Genomic DNA, 22,131 nt, shown 5'->3' on the forward strand with positions numbered 1-22,131 from the left:
TTACACAGTTTATTCAATGAAAAGAAACTAATCCTTGAAGCAAACTGATTGATTTCAAAATCTAATGGCGAACTATGACCTTCGTTTTGCCAACTGAAGTGCCGTTGTTTGAATCTAGTGGGAAGAAAAATGGATAGAGCTCATACCGTACATAACAACTATCGTATACGACCCGACGACCTTTCTTGTTGTCACAAAAGTTTGGGAAATTTCGGATAGCAATTGCCAGGCATTGGGTACAATCTATCTACAGGTTTTACCTTTTCCGAGCCCTTCATTCTTCGGCATGACAGCTTCCGATATAATTTTACCTATCAGAGCTCCAAGCATGGATTTAAATAGCGTTCGCGGCCACGTTTTAGGTTGAGTCGCATTTATAGCAGTTGCGGACATAACTGATGTCATCGCAGTCACTGCGGGTGTCGCGTTCGTGATTTTTTTTAAAATTCACACAACTTATCCTAAAATATAATAATTATAGTTATAATTTTAAATAGTCATTATTATTTAAAGAAATAAGACTATCACCATAGAAAAAACTCTAAAAAAAATTAAAATGGATAAAAATAAATTACCCATTATGATTCATTTACGAAAATAACATATTATAACTTACTAAAATGAACATGTGTAAAATAAAAGATCCAAATCAGAAGATCAACAAAGTCTCAAAAAGTGACTAAATTGCAACACACATAAAATTGGAGACCAAATTAAAATACATAAAAGTCTTAATCAGGGGACTAAACTGAAACTGAAACAAAAGTATAAGCTTGAATCAAAAAGATGAAATTTTCATTTGATGATTAAAAGGAAAATTTGCAAATGGAAAAGGTCTCATCGAGCGATTTATCCATATGTCGAATTCATGAAACTCCCACCTCTAAAAACAACGTCGCACATATGGTTGTTTATAACCCAAAAGTTGGGTTTTGAAACCCATATTTCATTTATTCATTTTGCTCAAAGCCAAGGGAAATTTTAGAGCCCTCTCGGCCGTGTAGTCCATCGGTCATGGACACAGACGACGACCAAACACGGTGGCCGGGGATGATCCAAGAGTCTCAGAAGATTCATCTCGTTCCCCCAAACTCGAATCTAAAACCCTTTTTTCCTAAAACCAAACAACAAGTCCTAGATCTAAGAAATCACCTTTCAGTAATTTGGATTCCGGTGACCCTCAAGCTTTTCGGCTACCCGTTATGAAGGTGGGTTCTCCAATCTTTCTTTTTCTTCTTCTTTATTTTTAAAATTTTTGAATCACCCTTTTTTATTGTATTGGACTGATTTGGTGTAACGGGAATAGCGGGTCGTTATCGCCGCGATTGGCTGATACCCCTTAAGTTGCGGTCGCAATCGACCGCTATTGGTATGATTTCGCGTTCACATCGCTATTTCAGACAATATCGATTTAGGACGACAGTGCTATTTTGAAATAGCGACCGCTATTTGAAACACTATCTCCAAGTCCTTTGTTGAATCTTTGAGGGCCAGAGACATTTTCAACATTAGATAAAAATACGACAATCAAGGTCAGGGTTTCAAATAACGGAACAAAAAATGCTATAGTGGCCGCTATTTCGCGGTAGTGCCGCCGTCCGAAACTGATATTGCCCGAAATAGCGATATGAATGCGGAATCACACCAATAGCGTCCGATAGCGGCCGCAACTTAAAGGGTAACGATCGATCGCGACGATAATGGCCCGCTATTCTCGTTATTTTCCATTACACCAAATCAGTCGAATAAAAAAAAAACGGGGTGATTCGAAAACAAAAAGAACGAAAAAAGAAAGATAGGAGAACTCACCTTCATCGCTGGTAGTCGGAAAGCTTGAGGGCCACCGGAATCCAAATTACCGAAAGGTAATTTCTTAGATCTAAGGTTTGTTGTTTGGTTTTAGGAAAAAGGGGTTTCGATTCGAGTTTGGGGGAACGAGACGAGTCTTATGAGACTCTGGAACCATCCCTGGCCACCGTGGTTGGTCATTGTCGATGTCCATGACCGATGTACCACACGTACGAGGAGGGCTCTAAAATTTTCCTTGGTTTTGTGCAAAATGAAGAAATGAAATGTGGGTTTCAAAACCCAGCTTTTGGGTTATAAGCAACCATATGTGCGATGTCGTTTTTAGAGATGGGGTTCATGAATTCATCACATGGGTAAATCGCTCGACGAGACCCTTTCCATTTGTAAATTTTTCTTTTAGTCATCAAATGAAAATTTCATCATTTCGATTCAAGCTTATAATTTCAATTTCAATTTAGTCCCCTGATTGAGACTTTTATGTATTTTTAGTTTGGTCTCCAATTTTTATGTGTGTTGCAATTTAGTCACTTTTCGAGACTTTGTTGATCTTCTGATTTGGATCTTTTATTTTACACATGTTCATTTTAGTAAGTTATAATATGTTATTTACGTAAATGAATCATAATGGGTAATTTATTTTTATCCATTTTAATTTTTTTAGAGTTTTTTTTATAGGTTGATAGTCTTATTTCTTTAAATAATAATGACTCTCTAAAATTATAATTATAATTATTATATTTTAGGATAAGTTGTGCGAATTTAAAAAAAATCACGACCACGACACTAGTAGTAACCGCGATGGCATCCGTTATGTCCACAACCGCCATAAACGAGACGCGACCGAAAATACGGTCGCATATGCTATTTAAATCCCTTATCAAGGTGTCAACTTTTCCAACGAAATCGACTTGGCTGTACCATAGAAAGCAACAGTCTTTACGGCTAGCATCTCCTCTACATTGAGCAAGACCATAGAGCTTGTCAGAATCCTTTCCCGAGGATGTTGTGATATAACTGGTTAAGTCAGTTTTAGAGACCAGTTCGGTTAACAAGCGATCGATGTTTACAGATATCCGGCTACTGCTATCTATGTTAGTGCTTACGTTTTAAAAACTCCCCAAAGGATCAGCCCTGCAACTTCCTAGAAACAATGAAATAACAAGCACATATAACAAATTCATGATTTCTTTCCAGCAAACTTGATGCGACCCTAAGTGTTGAGCTCTCATTAATATTGCCCTTGGTAGTGGAGATGATGGACAAGTGGGAGATAAAGAAGCGAATATTCTTTGGCTCCTTGCATTTCTATCCCCACAAAAATTACTAGTGGGGAACATGGGCCAATGTTTCTAGAAAATCACATTGTACAAATTGGAGCTTCAATGGGATAAAAGGGAAACAATCATTTACCTCCTCATTGTACAAATTGGAATCTAATCATTTTCCACCTAAAATACATTGGAAAAGAACCATTTTCATCACTATATATACAACGTTTCAATTCCTAGTGTTAGCCAAATGATTGGACAAATGTTATTCCGGTCTTCAATTTCGCTGCACCATCAAACAGTCAACGAAAGCCTAATCAGTGCACATGATTTCACAGTTGCAGATTATTGGGTGTGAGCCCTACTATGTGGGAAACCCACTCACCCGTTGAACACAGTGAAATGGTTGATTGTCACATTTTTTATTGATTTCAACTTCTGCCATATTTACCCTTACTACTTGGATTTGACACAAATTCATTCCTTTTGCCTTGGGATTACGTGTGTGGGTACATTACATTAAAAAAAAATCAGATTTGAAGTGTAAAAAGAGGGTAAAGAGGGGAGTTCTGTTGTGAGATTCCTAAAACATGATTATTAAACCGTGTGATCGGTAAAAAAAGTAATAGGATAAACGTGGAATATAAAATGTTAAATGTGAAATCGGAAAAATTATTAATGTAGTAATATAATAGGTTGCAACTAAAATATTATAAACGATGAATGTTATGAATATTATTAAATTTTTATGGTGCACCTAAAATGATACAAGAGTTTAAGTTGATAGGGCCTTAGATATGCCCACGATAAGAAAATAAGTTAAAAACTGAAAATGTTAATGAATATATAGAAGAAATACAGTTGTGTTTAATAATATCATGGTTCACTAAGAAATAAGTTGCCGTATGAAATGTTAATATTTTTATTAATAAAATGAGTTCCGCCCAATAATATCATAGTTCACTAAAAAAATAGGTTACGATCTGAAATGTTAATATTTTTATTAAACCAAGAATGCATGGTTAACTAATAAGTAGATTATGATATGGATGATTAATATTTTTATTAATAAATGGGTTGTGCCCAAGAATATCGTGATTTACTAAAAAATAAGTTACGTGAAATGTTTACATTTTTATTATAAAAAATCAAAAGTATTGATACTTTCGAATTTAAAGAAAAACACGAAAAATGAAAAGGCTACAAAGTATCGATACTTTTCATAAATATCGATACTTTCGAATTAAAAAAAATAGAAAATGAGAATGATGCAAAATATCAATACTTTTTGACAAATATCGATACTTTCGAATTAAAAAAAATAGAAAATGAGAATGATGCAAAGTATCAATACTTTTTGACAAATATCGATACTTTCGAATTTAAAAAAAACATAGAAAATGAGAATATTGATAACATTCTTTGGCACAACGGGATTTATTATAGATATTCATAAAAAATTAACATTTCATATCACAACTTAATTTCTTAGTGAACTATTACATTATTGGGTGTAACTATATTCATTATAAATATTCATAACAATTTCAACTTTTAATTTATTTTGTTATCATGGGAAAATCTAAGATTTCATCAGCTTAAACTATAATAATATTTTATGCGAAACCTAAAATGTTGATAATATCAAAACATTTACTCACATTTCCGGTTGTGTCGGTTTTTAGCCTTATATTAGTTTGCATTTCATTAGACATCTCGTAAATAAAGGAGGATCGTTTGAGGAAGGAATTGAGGAGAAGAATATTTTAAAGCTTGGTGCAGCTTGGTGCAGGATTGATCAACTCTTGAATCAGAGATACATTTGTGGTTCGATTGAGCTGATTTTCGGACAACAACTAAGCGACTTGGTGTTTTTGAGTTTTACGATTTGATGTTTCATTCGAGTTCTATAACGCCTAGAATCATCAATTTACAGTAGCTGTGTTTTTGGTTATTTTCTCCCATTTTTCTCTCTTTTGCTAAAAATTACTAATTGTTAGCATTGTTGTAGGTTTGATTTTGTGATCTTATAGCTTAACATTTGAATATAGTGGAGTTTTTTATCTGACTTTAAAGTCTCGTGATTTTAGTTGAGATTTAAAGGGATTTTTCACGTAAAAATATCGGTGTCTTAATTTGTTACTTGTGGTTGGATTGGTTGATTAGTATTGTAAAAGAACACATTTTATGCTATTGTACTTGCCATAACTTTTTACAGGAGTTATTGAAAGAGAGAGAACACTGGTTGTGGTTCCGCTTGTATTTTGTTGTTTGATTTCTTCCCCCAACACGGACATTTTTGTTGATAACTAAGGCTCAGTTATAGCATCTGATTGGCTATAACGACGAGGGGAAAAAGGAACTGGTCTTGCCGGTATTTCAGATCACATGATATCATGTAGAAGATCATTATCAATTATTACAAAACATAAGTGAAATATAATCTAAATTAGAATAACCTTTAAACAGATATACTAAATGCAACATACAAGAAATAACCTAGTTTATGGCTAAATATCACTCTTATTTGATCCCAAATACACAGTTTATTTAATGAAAAGAAACTAAAAGCGAACTATGACCTTCGTTTGGCCAACTGAGGTTCCAGTGTTTGAATCTAGTGGGAAGAAAAATGGATAGAGCTCATACCGGACATAACAACTACTGTATAGGACCCGACAGCCTTTCCTGTTGTCACAAAAGTTGGGGAAATTTCCGACAGCAATTGCCAGGCATTGTGCACAATCTATCTGAGACAGGTCCCTTGTGCACTGCACCAATGCATAAAGGGTCACAAACGGCGACAATCCGGTCTTACCTTTTCCAAGCCCTTCGTTCTTCGGCACGACGGCTTCCGATCTGATTGTATCCATCAGAGCTCCAAGTTCTTTGTTGAAACTTTGAGGGTCCGAGACATTTTCAACATTGAAGTAAAATATGCCGAACGAGGTGTCAACTTTTCCCACGAAATCGTCTTGGCTGTACCTTAGAAAGCAATAGTCGTACCAAATCCTCGCATCGGCTTGATTCGGACAGCGTTGGCGTATCTCCTTTGCCGCATCTTGTATGCAACTCGAACAGTCTTTGCTGCTAACATCTCCTCTGCATTGAGCAAGACCGTAGACTTTATCAGAGCCCTTACCCGAGGAAGTTGTGACATAACCGGTTAAGGCGGTTTTCGAGACCACTTCGGCTAACACGCCATCGATGTTGACAGAAACCCGGCTACTGCTACTTATGTTGGTGTTTTGGTTGCAAAAATTCCCCAAAGGATCAGCAGCTCTGCAACTGCTTAGAAACAATGAAATAAGAAGTACATAATACAAATTCATGATTTCTTTCCAGCAAACTTGATGCCGTCCTTGGTGTTGGGCTCTCATTAATATTGCCATTTGTGGTGGAGATGATGGAGAAGTGGGAAATCAAGAAGCAGATATTCTTGACTCCTTGCATATCTAGGACTATCCCCACAAAAGTTTCTAGTGGAGAACATGGACCATTGTTTCTAGAAATTCTTTACCAGTTTATATTTAAAGTCCATTGACGAATTGCATGGTAATGAGTAGACCACCATTTATGCCATTTATATTTATTGAGGGGTCTTAATGATAAAAAAAATAATGTTTTTATTAGAGGATTTAGGTTCAAATCGATTAGATTGGTATTATCTTTTTCTTTTTATCGTCGACTTAAGATCGAATTTTCATCACCATTTATAAATTATAATAATGATTCTGGGGAACCAAACAGGGAATCTTCAGCCTTCATAAACTAAGAATCCGTTTAGGTGCTTCGTGGATAAAAAGAAGGTAACAACCATTTTCCTCCTCCTTGTATAGATTGGACTATAATCATTTTCCACTAAAATGACGTTGGAAAAGAACTATTTTCATAGCTATATTTCAACTCCTAGTGTCAGCCAAATGATTGGAAAAATGTTATTCCGGTCTTTGATTTCCCTTCACCATCGAACAACGACGACACATGATTGCACAGTTACAGCCCTTTTTGTTGAAAATTAAGGCTCACTTGCAGCATTTGATTGGGTATAATTATATAGGTCGAGATATAACATATAATATTTTTAAAAAAGGAAAATCTACTCGACATATAATATTGAATATGAAGCAAAGCTGCCTTAATAAATGAGAGAGGGAGGACTTTGCATTAAATTAAAACTCTCCAACTATAAACAGGAGACAGAAAACGAAAGGAATCGTGATGCCTTGCATGATATCTGTGTACTTAACCCAAAGCCCACATAACCCCCACTCTCTGTTCAAAAAGCCCACAAATCAGAACAAATATCGCCGCAATCTCCATCAAGACCCCGCCAATCACGCACCCTTGTCCGTGGCCACCATTTCCCTACTACTTCAATCCTTAAAAACCCACACTTTAACCATTCATATTCAGACAACCAACCCAGAGACAAAACCCATTCTTTTTTCATAGCAGAGACATGGGTGGGCATGAAGAAGAGGGAGGAGGCGAGGTGTACTTGTTCAAGATCGTGCTGATCGGCGACTCGGCCGTGGGAAAATCGAACCTCTTGTCGCGTTTCGCAAGGAACGAGTTCGACAACAACTCAAAGGCAACCATTGGAGTAGAGTTCCAGACCCAATGCGTGGAAATTGACGGCAAGGAAATTAAAGCACAGATCTGGGACACTGCTGGTCAAGAAAGGTTCAGAGCTGTTACTTCCGCGTACTATAGAGGAGCTGTTGGTGCTCTTATTGTTTATGATATCAGTAGGCGTAGTAGCTTCGACAGCATTAAACGTTGGCTTGATGAACTTTCCAGTAAGTCTTTCTTTCTTCATCTTCATCTTCTCTTCTTTTTTTTTTTTTTGGAATATTGATTTCATATGGAAAAGTGTTTGGTTTTTTTTAAGAGATGAATTTATAGTTTTATTATCGTTTTTGGCATAACAAGAATGTGGAATTGGATTCTCTGGAGACATTGTCGCTTTTAGCAATCATAGAGAAACTCTGCTGCTGTCGATAAAAAAACAGATTTTTTTTCTCTCTATGTCCGACAATGCAGATCCAACTGAGGATGAAAAAAAATCCAAATGTTCTTGATGCATACTCATTTTTTCTGGCATGTAGTTGCTAGGGTTTTAAGTTAAATTTTAAAATATTTCAATTTGATCATTCAATTTTTACATTATTTCCCTTTTTGTTACTTCGCCATTAATTATTTAATGGTATTACTGTGTCTATATTTTAAAATTTATAAAAGACCTAAGAATTTTATTTTAAAATTTTTGAAAATATCCCTGAAATCTCTCTTCCCTAATTTGTAACCCAAATTTTTGGATCTCCTTTAATATTTTGATACTGAAGCATCTTCCAAATCTCAATGGTAGAAAGGTGAATAAGAAGGAGACTAACAATATATCCTGATTTTATGATGATCAAACGATTAAAATTGTAGATTGAAATTGTTTTTTTAGACATTTAGTTAAAAATTTTACGAGTTTTAAAGAGATTTTGAATAATCTAAACTTATAGAACGGTGGAGGTTGATGGTCCGACTTTGATGGTGTCTAGAGTGGTCATAGAAAATACTGTTGAACGGCAAAGTTAATAACAGTGTGAGATGGATATAAAACTTTAAGAGTTTTCAAGGGTGAACTGAAAAAAATGAGGTTGCTTCTACGTCATAAGAAAACAACCCATGCCATATAAACACATGGCGCATGAGTAAGTACATTTGGTCAAACTGTTCATATTTGTTCCTTCAAATTCTCATAGGTTATTAGTTCTAGAGCCACTGAGATCACTTCTCTTCATTCGCCTTCCCTCGAGGTAAAATTAGGTTTAGATTTAGCGTTTGTGCAAGAAAAACATGGCTCATCATCTAAGTAGGATTAGATGCTTTTACTTTTCCTTTTATTGGGAAGGAAAACGTGTTATGGTCACCAAATCAGCATTATTTCTCCTTTTGAGAGTGTGAACCTTTGCATTTTGGTGGGGTATGTTCGTGCATCGACAAATGTCCCTTACTCGGACTTCAGCTTTTAACTGGATTAGTTCAAGCAGTCATCCTTAAACCGTGTAATTTAGGTTAGATCGTTTTTTTGGGGGGTTTTGAAATAACTCTTTTCCAGATTCTCTGCAAAAAGTTAGTACACCTTTCTCGGCTGCTGCCCCACTGGCCACTGCCCTTTGTCCTTCCTTGTATAGGACTATTAAGGGGCTTACCTTTTCTTCTTTGTTTTAGAGGGTTAATAGAAACTGGAAACTGTTTTTTTTCTAGTGAATTTGCCAAGTTTTCACCTTTTCTAGAGACATTCTTTTAACCACGTTTGCAATTTTTAATCTTGCAGCGCATTGTGATACTACCGTGACAAGAATGCTGGTAGGGAACAAATGTGATTTGGAGAACATTAGAGAAGTAAGCGTGGAGGAAGGCAAGAGCCTTGCTGAAGAAGAAGGCTTGTTCTTCATGGAGACATCGGCCCTCGAATCTACCAACGTTCAGACTGCTTTCGAGATCGTCATCAGGGAAATATACACCAATGTAAGCCGAAAAGCCCTCAACTCCGATGCGTATAAAGGCGAGTTGTCCGCGAATCGAGTCACACTCAAGGACGGGGCGAACCCATCCAAGGAGGGCTTCTCCTGTTGTGCAAGATGATCTACGCACTTGTCCCCTGCCTCCCAATTCCATTTCCATGCACTCTGCTCGTCCCGGTGAGTTCCACATGCTTAAGTCTTGAAGAAGATTTAGTTGTGTTACAGTCTGAATACACTTTTCACAGAAGGAATTGGTCACATAAACATGACCTAACCCTAGGGTGGCCATAAAGAGCAATTCAATGCGACCATCACATTTATTGAGTGAGCTGAACCACGTTATATTTATTTATACGGACCTGAGTACAAATTGAAGACCATATTACCAAACCGAGAGGGCACATCCATTTTGGAATGGTAAGGATTAATTGCACGGAGATCATCTTGACTTTCACATAGGGATGTTCGAAGAGTGTGTTAGCCAGAACTGTCACTAGTCGAACAGTCCCTATATGTTCCAAAAGAACTCAATACAATAGTAACAAAGGTATCGAAGTAACACTAAAATAAACATAAATATAAGGCTTAATTATAAAATAAATACACAAATTATATATTTTTTTAAATAGGTTTCCAAACTTTTTTTTAATTATTCAGATATCTAATGTCACAACATTACCGTTTTAGGTGTCCAGCTGTGATTGCCATTAAATGACATGTATCACATTCTAGTAATTTTAAACATTTTATTTAATATTAAAAAAAATACACAAAATTTTTTAAATACTTTAAAAAGCCTTGAAACTTTGAAAACCCTCATTTCAACCCATAAACTCACGCCAATTGTTGCCATTTGCCATCGACGAAGTTCCACCCGATCTTACCTACCCTTGACGATCAATAATCCTATTAAATCACCACTAATCAACGATCAATTGACAGTTATACCTAGCGAACCCTACACTAAAAATTACGATCCCACATGACCCAAATGACTAATCGACGACATATGACTAGGAAGATGGCAGGAACTACGTCGACGAAGGTAAAAATGTTATATGTAAAGATAAACAATAAAGGTATATGCAAAATGATTATATATCGAAATCTATCAAGAAAAGGAATGGATCAACATTTAGCGTCCAAATTTAAGTATGAAATTATGATTTTTTATTAAAAAAATTTCTTATTAATATCATTAATTTATGATGTAAAAAAATAAAATGAAAATTTTATATGAAAAATTAAATTTTATTTTATTGGGAAACTAAGAAAATAGTAAAAAAATATGCGTTTAGTAAAAGTTTTTGATTTTTTCAAATGAAAATTTTAAATGGGATAATTTTAAAACACAAAAATAACAAATTAAATGGGTAAAAGGGAGTTCAATTATAATATTACACATTTATTATTTATTCTTCCTCTCTCCACCTTTAAGCTCTCCTTCACATATAACTTGCATACTTTTTGCACTCTATCAACATTGAAAAATCTCACCCATATCTATATATTTTAAAGGTTATTGAATTGTTGATACCTGTGAATAGAGATGCACAGAAGTTGGATTTTAATTCGATCTGGATTGGATAAAAATTGATCCGGTTTTTTTCCCCAACCCAAAAACCAGATTTTAAAAAAATCGGATCGGATCCTAACCGGTTTGGAGGGCCGGATGGTGTAACCGGTTTTGGTTTACAAAAAAACCGGTTTTTTTAAAAAAATCTGGATTTTTTCAGATAAAAATCCGGTTTTTTTAAAAAACCGGATTTTTTTAGATAAAAAACCGATTTTTTATCCGGTTTGAAAAAAAACCGGTTTTTAATCCGGTAAAAAAACCGGTCGTTCAATTTTTTCCCAAACCGGTTATATTATAAGGTTTTTAAATATCCGATCCGGTTTTAAAAAAATCGATTTTTCCAAAATCCGGTTTCAGATATTTTTTAAGCAAAATCGGATATTCGGATTTTTTGTGCACCTCTACCTATGAACATCCTAACCATATTAATCTTATAAATATATATAGATGGTTATAGAGATAAATATATATATAATATAACTATTATAAATAATCTAAATATTTATGGATATTTTGTACATATACTACTAGGAATGTTTTAATAATAAATATATAGATAATTATTAAAAATTATCTAAAAAAGAATTTGAACAATATTTAATACGTTTATCCTCGACCGAAACCGTATAAAGATCTCATTTTTCAACTACGGTTAAAATGATCTTCACCTCTAAAATCAAAATAATTTTTTTTGAAAAATTTATTTAATTAAAAGGTAATAACTTTTGGAATACTAATTAATTCATATTCAAAAAGAAGAGTTATATTTAATTCACATTAATTAATTGCCATTTTAGTCTATAAATTTTATTCTCTTATAATTATTTAGAAGAAATACTATTTGATTGGGAAACGTACTGTCGGTCGACAAACCATGGGGTCTTGTGATACGCCCCCTTAACATTCAAAACAAGGTCTTCCTGATTAAATTAGGGTATATTCTCCTTACTCAACCCGACAAGTTATAGGTCAGACTCTGCCGTTCTAAGTATAAGATCAAGGATCTGGTGCCTGTTAACATCGCGCGCAATAACAACTCCTTTGTTTGGAAATCCCTGTCCAAAATTTGGGACTTCCGTTAAGAATAGTGTCTGATGGTCGACTGGAGATGGGGAAAACACTAATTCCTGGCCATACGCTTGGATTCCTGGGAAAGATTCTTTTCTAGATCGCACCTCTAGGAACTTTATATGGCTGATCCTCCGTGGGCGGATTATGACCAACGCTGAGCGGGCTAGACGAGGCCTTACGACGGAAGCTTACTGCCCAGCGTGCGGAAACAATGCTGAGACAATAACTCATGATCTCCGGGGCTGCCCCACGACACAAGTCATTCCGCAGAATCTGACAGGGAGTTTCTTTTCTCTTAACCTTGATTGGCTAAATTCTAATATGAAATCATCGGTAATGATGAAGGATGATGCTTATAGCTGGAGACATTTCTTTTGGAATCATGCTTTAGAGATTGTGGAAACAGCGATGCAGTCTTGTCTTCTAAGGTAAAATTTGGGCTATTATCTGATTCGTTAGGTCGTGGGCCCAATCCATCAAAACAAACCGCATGTCCAGACCCAATAACACCAACCAGAGGAATGGGAACCAAATATGGAAGTCTCCTGCTCATTGCATTATCAAACTCAATACTGACAGCTCTGTGAGTCAAAACACGCTAGAAGCAGGAGGATGTGGCATTCTTCGTAATTTCGATAGAGATTGGCTTGCTGGTTACTGTCGCAGCTTGGGGCGATGCTCCATTTTCCATGATGAACTCTGGGCTCTTGTTGATGGTTTAAAGGTCGCTTGGATTTATGGTTTCAGACGTATAGAAGTAGAGATGGACAACAAAGTTGCTATTCGGATTTTGTCCTCACCTTCCTCTCCTTGTGAACCAACTTTGGTCCGTCATATCTAGGATTTACTGCATCGCCCGTGGCAAATCACTTTCTAGCATATTCACCGCGAAGCTAACGGTGTTGCAGATGCATTAGCCCTCATTGGACGCACAGCCCACTTTGACCGATCAAAATTCGTTCATTCGTCATGTAACACCCCAATTTAGGGGCTAAATTTAAGAAATTATAAAGTGGTGAATTTAATTTGTATTTTTGGAAGAAATTGGGGATTAAATTGTAAAATCGTAAAGTTGACAGACCGTTTTATGAAGTGTAGAAAATTCAATGGCTAAACTATTAATTTAACTAATTTTCTATAGGAGAGAATTATAAACTCTACCCCGTCAGTTTCCAGAGACATTTTCCAGTTTTTCCTTCTCCAACAACCCTTCTTTCAACTTCAATGACCTCCGATCGATAAATCGAAACTACCATCGTGTTCATTTGTCAATCGAGGAATAAAACCCCTCAAACCTTTCGTCGTGAATTGTCGTCGTTCGTCATTAATTTTAGCCGGAAGTATCATCGGTAATAACTCGATTTCAATTGGTTTTTCGTCGATTCACGATGATCCGGTCATCCGTTTACGACACCTCCTGCACCATCGTGTTCCTTGCATCGTTCCGAGTCCACCGGTGTTCTCCGTTTCTCCATCATCGCCGGCGCGTGGAGCGATGAGACCGTCAAAGTTTCTGACGTTTCGGAATCGAGCTCTCTGCCGTTCAAAATTGTGAACCGAGCTTTATAAGAGCCTTAAAATCGCTTAAAATAATTTTTAAAAAATTTTCCGAGAATTTTCCGACACTGTATCACTGTTCACGCGCCCCACGCACCACCCCCGAGAGTGGGCATCGTCTGGTTGTAATTAATTTCTGTTTGGGTGTTATTTGTGTAAAATTCGGGTGTTAGTTTCGTAAATATTTGCAGAATGTGGCTAATTTTGTAATTAATTTCTGTTATGGTGATATTTGTGTAAAATGGTCGAATGTTGACTGTTAACCGGCGTTGACCGTTGACCGGCGTTGACCACAGTTGACCAGAACTTTGACCGGGCATTAAACGACCTTTGACTTTGACCGAGTATACCTACCATGATGTTTTTTGACGTTCTGAATCCGATTCCACAGTCCATTTTTCAAAATTCGGACCCGAAGGTCTCGAACTTGCCAGTTAAACCCGTTGACTTTGATTTTGATCGAAAATCCCAAATTTTTGAAAAGTCGTATTATATGTTTTTGACGTCTTGAATCTGAATCCGAAGTCTGTTTCGCCAAATTCGAACCAGGTAAGCTGTTTTTCACTAATTTATCATCCGATTCGATCCGTTTTTCAAAATTAAGCTCCGTTTTTTTATGTAATTTCTGTTGATATGGATCCGAGGAAATATTGGAAGTTGAATTAAAGATCAAAGGCGTTCAAATGGAATTTATATGGTCGATCAGTATGGCACAAAAATCGAGGTAATACTTTACTACTTCTTTATGCTTTATAGAACATGTTGATATTGGTAAATGTATGAATAAGATAACGTTGATCACTTTTGTGGACTTGAATAATTTATACACTCAATATGAATGTGGTAGAAATTCTGTAACTGAATACGGATCGAATGACTAATATAAGAGATTAATAAATTGTTAGAATTAAATTACAAGTTTGTGACTGGTGATAAAGGAATCAGCCCTGGATTTGTAACTTATATTTTATAACTTCAAAGGTTAAATGTTAAAGGTACTTGGATGGAAAATTATGATAATACTCCGGTAGGGTAAAATTACGAAAATACCCTTATGTTGTAGGATGACAAGAATTGTCCCTCGAAGTTGGTTAATAACTCTGAAAAGACATATTGATCCGATATAATTACAGATGTGCATAATAAATGCCAGTTTTGCTTGGAAAATTTGGATAACTGATTTTTAATGCCAAAAAGGGTTTACGCAAGATGCTAGAAGTTTGTTAAGGAATAATTTCAAGATCAGAGAATGTTCGGCAAAGCAATTGACCATAGGATCTTTAAATTATAATTATTTTCGTTAAGAGCTAATATCGAAATTATCTGGTTAGAAAATTACGAAAATGCCCCTAAGAGGTAAAATAGTCTGAGTTGACCCTGAATGAGAAATTACTTTGAGGATTTGTACTTAACTCGATTAAGTACGAATTTGATTGTTAAGATCCTGACTCAGTGCAGAAAATTCTTGATATTCCGTTGGTAAAAATCTGAGAAGGCACTTGACCCGAAAATATCCGAGTTACGAGTAAATACCTGAAGAACAATTTATCGGAGTGCTCTTTTATCAGAATTGTTCGAAGGGACTGAAATAAATGTTTAATTGGAAATAAATAATAAGACAAGATGAAAGAAAATGATTGAAATACATTGGATATATAGAATGACCATAATACCCCTGTATCCTAAGATTATCACCAAGCTCAGGAATGATTGGATATCCTCGAGCTCTGAAATGAATGGAATAAAACTGAACACCAAAATTACCAAAATAACCTTATGGCCTAAACTAAGTAAATGTCTTGGATTAATTAAGGAATCCAAATAAGCATAGGTGTTGGACTATCTTTAAAAGTAATGGAACATAATTTAAGTGAGTATATCAACCCTAAAGCTATGTCAATACCTGGATGGCATATATATTACTTGAATATGTGTTTGTCTTCTCAAGTTTGGCTCGATGATAAATTTTGGAAGTATTCAGCTCAACTCTAGATCGCATTCAGTACTAAAAATTAGACATTTGTTCGACAAATCAACCACGAAGACCAAATTGAATGTACAATATGCATCTAAAATTCAAGAACGTTTGAATTACTCTGGAAAATCCCGAAGTAACTGGAATGGACAAGATTGCTAAATGAACTAGGTAACCTCAATGACTGAGGATTTAGTAAGTGATTTGGATAAGTCTGGAAACTCTGATGAGTTTACATAGTGTACAATTACAATGAGTTATGAATAAAATAATCAAATACGCTAGTATTACATGATATTGTGGAAGTGTGGAAATGAAATAAAGACATTGGAAGATCTATTCAGCGATGATTTCAAAAAAATGATACATGGACAAGAATTTGTGGTATTAAAGAGTAAATACTCTGGAAGAACAATGAATTGACCAATCGACAAGCATTAGTTCTAAGAACTATTCATCTAAGAGTTGTCCGATAATCCGATCAATCGACATAAAATGTAAATGTCCTGAACCTTCCTTTCTTCCTTATCAGCTCAAGTCACATTCTGAATAACTGATGATCCTGTCAGTTATTGAACTCTTCCAATAGTGATTCTAAATTCCGATATTCTATCGGTATACTGAAGATCTGTGTTCCTCTACTTATTAAGATTGTCCAATATCTTTGAATACTATCTGTAAATTCTGATGTGTTCCCTACTCACATGAATATTTTACCTGATTTTTGATTTGATTTCTTATCTGATACTTGACATGGATTCTGATCTGATATCTGACATGGATTCTGATCTGATACTTGACTTGGATTCTGATATGATACTTGACCTAGATTTTGATATGATACTTGACGTGAATTATGATTTGATTTTTGATATATCCGTTTACAGATGGAATATGTTTTATTTGGGAGGTAATGTTGGAGGAAGAATACCTGGAGGCTCCTCGGCTGTGTGCTCAGCGTCTTACTTACCAGCTCCTCGGCTGTGTGCTCAGGGCCTTACTGGACTTGACGGTGGATGTATGGTTCTGGGGAACCTACACATTTTGGACTTGACGAATGGGGGTATATATATATATGTTTTAAAAAGATCTGAAAAGTTACATGATTTTTGGGAACACACTAGATAACCTATTCTGATATCCTGAACCTAGATATCTAAAATATTTCCATCTGACTGAATATTATCTGTTACTACCTGAAATATCAATGGGACCTCAGCTCAACCTAAAAAAAATTTATAGATATATGAACCAATAAGGAAATATATGTTTATCTGTATCTGCACGTTCTTCAGCATCATCTGGTAGTTCTATATTACTGAGCTTTCCGAAGCTCACTCTATTACTCACCATTGCAGGTTAAAAGGATTGAACCAGTGCATCTATCGACATCAGTAAAGGAATTCTTCCGGCGTTGTTTGCAGAGTATGGTACATGTGATTAGGGGGCATGTAATTGTAGTTTGTTTTATATTCGAGTCTGAAAATCTATTTTATTTTTGAATACTGATAAATATTTTATAAGTTTACGTTTTGATAAAAAGTTTTAAATTTTCTGCTATTTTTACAGTGGGTCGCTCCGGTGGCCCTAATGTGACACTCCAGATCGGATCGGATTACCTGTATCAGTATGAGGGTGTTACACGTCAGCCAATTTGCGTCGTCTTCTCCAGCTTGATTTGGACAAGTGGAGGAGGAGGACTCATAGTTGTTAATTCAACCCTTTCTTTATAAAAAAAAACAAATAAATTATATTTATAACTTACGCGTAATTCAATGACTATTGATAAAATTTAATCACTTTTAAAAGCAATGCCATTGCAAAAAGTTAAAAAGAAACGTAGTAGCTGGGTCAAAAGAATCTAGCTCCAACAATTATGTTTTTTTTATAAACTATGAGCTTAATATTTAAATTATTAGTTTTGGTTTATTTTAATATTTGAACTTGTAATTTTTTTTTAAAATTATGTCTAACGTTTAGTTTTTATTTTTCTAAGTACTCTTTAAAAATTTAATGTTAAGTTTTAAAAATTTAGGTATTAAAACAGACTTAAATTTATAGTTTAGGTACTAAATATATTAAGTTTTTAACAGTGAGATATTAAAATGAAACAAAATTAAACGTTAAGTATGATTTTAAAAAAAAATAAAAAATTAGATACTAAAATATGCCATATTAAACATGCAATTTACTTTTTTTTATTAGATAGAAAGCAATAAGTCTCATTTAAGGGGTTGTTTGTTTACTTCAGAATGATTAAGAGTTGAATGATTTAAATGCTAAATGATTCAGATGCTCTGTATGAATTAACTCTGAATATGACATGTTATTTGATAATAGTTCTGAATGATTCAGAATGTACTTTGATGCTAAATCATTCAACACTATTTTGTTGAATCAGTCAGCACTGAATCATTCAGAGGTGAGAAATAAACACGCTAAATACTGAACGGTTCAACATTCAACGTTAAACGATTCAACATTAAACTCTGAATGATTCTATTCAAAATTAAACAAACAGTTCCTAAGTCTATAAAAGATAAGTGCGAAACTGAACACAAACACTTACAATTGAGTCTTTGTGGTCTGCCATTGACATAGACACATAGTTGAACAACCAAATCTATATTTCTAGTTGAAACCGAACATTGAAAGTTCCATGTTTGGTTCGAGATGTACACTCACTGTCCCACCAACCCCCGTGAAATACCCTTCGCGAATCGTCTATAAAAAATCCAATTTCATTTTCACATAAATAATATGAACTCGAATAATTAATGTTCAAAATTATTTATTTATATTTTTCTAAATTTATAACAAATAACGATTTTAATAAATGAATCATCCTTTCCTTCATTCCAATTAAATGACCATTGACTACAAAGGACGGTTAATGATTATTTTATTTAGTACTCTCAAATAAATATCCAGTATAGTCTACACGTTAAGTTGGTCTAGTGGGATGAGATATTAGATTTTTTAAGTAAGGTTATGAGTTCAAATCCTGACAATTGCAAATAGAGTAAACTGGGGGAGATGATCGTTCTTATCTCTGTAATATTTAATTCGAATTAATTGATCAATAAATCGAATATCGATTATTATAAAAAAAATATGAAGCATGGTCTGATTGGTAGGTTTGAAGACATGTATAAAATTTCATCCCATGTGGATCGAAGTTTACCATATATTTAAAATATGTATGTTAAATTCAATTAAATATATAAATGTGATAACGTAAACTACAACTTTCCCGTACAAGTGGTGAAGGCTACCATGTGCAAACCTATTTTTTAATGAAGCAAATATTAATCTTTAAAAATTCGATAAAATAAAATATCGATGTTTGTGTCTATAGTTTAAACATTAAAAATTTCATGAGTATTAAAATATTCATACATCTTATTAACATATATAAATTAGTGATTTAAAAATAAAATAATTAAAAATTAATCAAATATTTCGAATAAATAATAGATACAAATATTATTATCGTAAACGGAGGATAAACACCATCAACACTAACATAAAATTGCACAATGATGTTTGTTAACAAGTCGATAGTATCATAACTTAATCTCGACTTTATTATCAGTGATTGCGAGCATTTATCGATATTATAAGGATTCAATTCAGAGATAAATTAATAATACAAACAGATAAACGTCATATAAATTTAAAGAAATGACATCAAATTCAACTCTTAAAAAAATGATACAATACGATTATCTCTTATTTTCATAAAAAAAAAAGAATAAAATAATTAAGGATAACTTAATTCATAAAAAAGAAAAAAAACTAATACGATTAGAGTAGCTGTTAAAAGTAAAAAAAAATGATAAAAATATATAATGACTAAGATTTTTTTTACAACAATCTCTAATTTATTAATTCAAATATCTTAAAAATCAATCAATAATATTTAAAGTATATGATTAAAAGTTATCGGTTGATACCGCTCTTCTCTCAAAAGTTATGAGTTCAATATCTATTAAACAAAATTACCTTATGTTCTTTTAGGTATGAATTGTTCATTAGATATATATCTTAAAACCTATAAACATGATAAATGTCATTTGTCTCACCATCAATTAACCTTCCATCTTAACAAAAAAACTCAATTAATATATTTAATTAGGCAAAAAAGTTGATAATTTAAAAAATTTTATAAAATATTCTTTAACTTATACACGATAATTTTTAATTTTATTTTATCAGGGAACAAGTATTTAATTTTTTGAAGCATAATCCAACAAATACCAAATTAATAATTAATTTGTATAAGTTTTTTTATAATGGTTGTCCCTTGTTCCCATATGTAATGAGATAAGGGGGAGGTAAGATAGTAGGTTGCCCCCCACACTAGGTTGAGAGCAGCTTCCGTAGGATACCTTCAAATTATGAAATGCCCTCCATGAGACTCGATCCCATGACCTCAAGGTTAAGAACCGTGTGCTCTATCAACTAAGCTGGATGGTCATTTATAAGTTTTAAATTTAATTTTAACTCTATTTAGAGAGGAGTGGGAGAAGATATTACAAGAAAAGGAAATTAAGTGATATTAAGTCTATAACTCGTAATATAAGAGAATATAATAAAAGATGAATATTTTAATTAACCGATTAAATTTATTTTAAGAAAAACACTTATAAAATAATTTTAAAGGTAGAGAAATCATTATAAAAATATAGTGACGCTGCTATGATGTAATATTAAATGTGCTTACCAATAAGATAGAAAAAGTAGTAATGAATAACATATTTATTTAGTCACCCTGGCATCATTATGACGTATGGACCCATTCATCATTTCATTTTACAGATAACGACTCTACTTTCATTTTGAATTTCCGTCGCGGGTTGCCCCCATCAATCAATACTTAGGTTAGGTCTTAGGTGCATCAATATTTATTACCCATTTCCCCCTTTTTATATATATATATATATATAAACAAGCTGATAGAATTAATTATCAGTTGATTTCAAAAGATGAAACAATAAATAGATTTAACTGAAGTAATAAAATTAAATTAAAAAGGTTAAACTGTATTAGTGACCACTTAATTATAGTCACTTTTCATTTTGATTATTATTTTTAATTCTTGTCAATCAGGTCACTTAACTATTTAAACGCATTCAATTTGGCCACTTACCTTAACAGTTAACGAAAGTACTGACGTGACAGTTAATAAATTAGTATGATTATATATTTAGTCACTCTTATTTTTATATTCTATCAATATGATCCTAATTTTAATAAATTAAAATAAAATTAACCATCTAATCAGATTGTGACACGTGTGACAATGTGAATGGAGGATATTTTTTAAAAATTTAATTATTTGACTGTTATTATACCAATTTTACTAACTGCAACGTTAGCACTCGCGTTAACTGTTAACGGCAAGTGGCCTGATTAAATGCATTTAAATAGTTGGATGGCTAAAAAATAGTGATCAAAATAAAAAGAGGCTATAGTTAGATAGTCACTGATATAGTTTACCCAATTAAAACAAACGCTAAACAACTAAAATAAAAAAATATAACTCGAATGTTTTTCAGTTAATCCTAATAAAAAATGTAGAATCAATTTATAAATTATAATACAAAGTTCAAAGTAAATTCTAGAAACCGAAATAATATATTTTGGTATGAGAAGGCATTATAAATCCAAAGAAGGTGCAAAAAAGATTCGACAGTAAATATAGAATAAGAATAAGAAACACGGCGTCGTTTCATAGTTATGCCAAGTGCAACTCAGTCGACTAACCTAGATTCGCGGTTACACCCTCGTAGTCCTCTGGGAAATTTTCAGTGAGAAATTTTGTTTCGTCGTCTTTGCTTAGTTGTACACGGAAATGGAATTCTCTTTCAGTCGTTTTCAATTTCCTAATGAAAAGCGCCGCGCCTTGTCAATTAAGTTCACATGCACGTCAACTCATCTTTACCAACGACATACATAATTACTAATCCAAAGGTCTCGCCTTTTTTTTTATTTAACGTTTTTATGTGCAAAGTGGAAGAGAATGCATTGTTACGCGGCCTATGTGTGGGTCAATAGTCATAATCAAATAACATATTTTTTTAATTTGTAAGGTTTAGTTAATCATCATTTAAAAAAAGGGTTGTGTTAATCATCCACTTTTGGCGACGTCAATGATCATCGCCATGACATTCACGACCGTCGGAACAAGTTTTTCTCAGAATTAATGCAAGTATTGATCCTTGGCGTCAAAATCACGTTGATTCGTCACGGATAGTGATAGAGGAGTTGGAATCTTAGGATTTATCTTCGCGTGAATTAAAAGAAAATGCATATTTCTGTTTTAATTAATATAAAAATAACACGAAT

At 33.8% G+C, this 22,131-nt stretch overlaps 2 protein-coding genes across 2 annotated transcripts; one reads left to right on the forward strand and one right to left on the reverse strand.

Moving 5' to 3' along the window:
* Positions 1-50: 50 nt before the first annotated feature.
* LOC120153259 (cysteine-rich repeat secretory protein 55-like) lies at positions 51-6,503 on the reverse strand. Its single transcript, XM_039165248.1, has 2 exons — positions 5,660-6,503; positions 51-79 (listed from the first exon to the last, which is right to left on the reverse strand). Exons 1-2 carry the CDS (start codon positions 6,467-6,469, stop codon positions 62-64), a joined length of 828 nt encoding a protein of 275 aa, XP_039021179.1. The 5' UTR covers positions 6,470-6,503; the 3' UTR covers positions 51-61.
* A 945-nt stretch (positions 6,504-7,448) lies between these two features.
* LOC120153291 (ras-related protein RABA5c-like) lies at positions 7,449-9,740 on the forward strand. Its single transcript, XM_039165280.1, has 2 exons — positions 7,449-7,879; positions 9,412-9,740. Exons 1-2 carry the CDS (start codon positions 7,540-7,542, stop codon positions 9,720-9,722), a joined length of 651 nt encoding a protein of 216 aa, XP_039021211.1. The 5' UTR covers positions 7,449-7,539; the 3' UTR covers positions 9,723-9,740.
* Positions 9,741-22,131: the final 12,391 nt, after the last annotated feature.

This window comes from Hibiscus syriacus, unplaced genomic scaffold (genome assembly GCF_006381635.1).
Source record: "Hibiscus syriacus cultivar Baekdansim isolate YM2019G1 unplaced genomic scaffold, ASM638163v2 tig00111099_pilon, whole genome shotgun sequence".
Taxonomy (NCBI): domain Eukaryota; kingdom Viridiplantae; phylum Streptophyta; class Magnoliopsida; order Malvales; family Malvaceae; genus Hibiscus; species Hibiscus syriacus.

Bases quoted from the DNA above. Each gene is read 5' to 3' on its own strand.
- LOC120153259 (XM_039165248.1), bottom strand. From the start codon at position 6,469: ATGGCAATATTAATGAGAGCCCAACACCAAGGACGGCATCAAGTTTGC.
- LOC120153291 (XM_039165280.1), top strand. From the start codon at position 7,540: ATGGGTGGGCATGAAGAAGAGGGAGGAGGCGAGGTGTACTTGTTCAAG. The intron at 7,880-9,411 runs GTAAGTCTTTCT...TTAATCTTGCAG, and splicing joins TTGGCTTGATGAACTTTCCA to CGCATTGTGATACTACCGTG.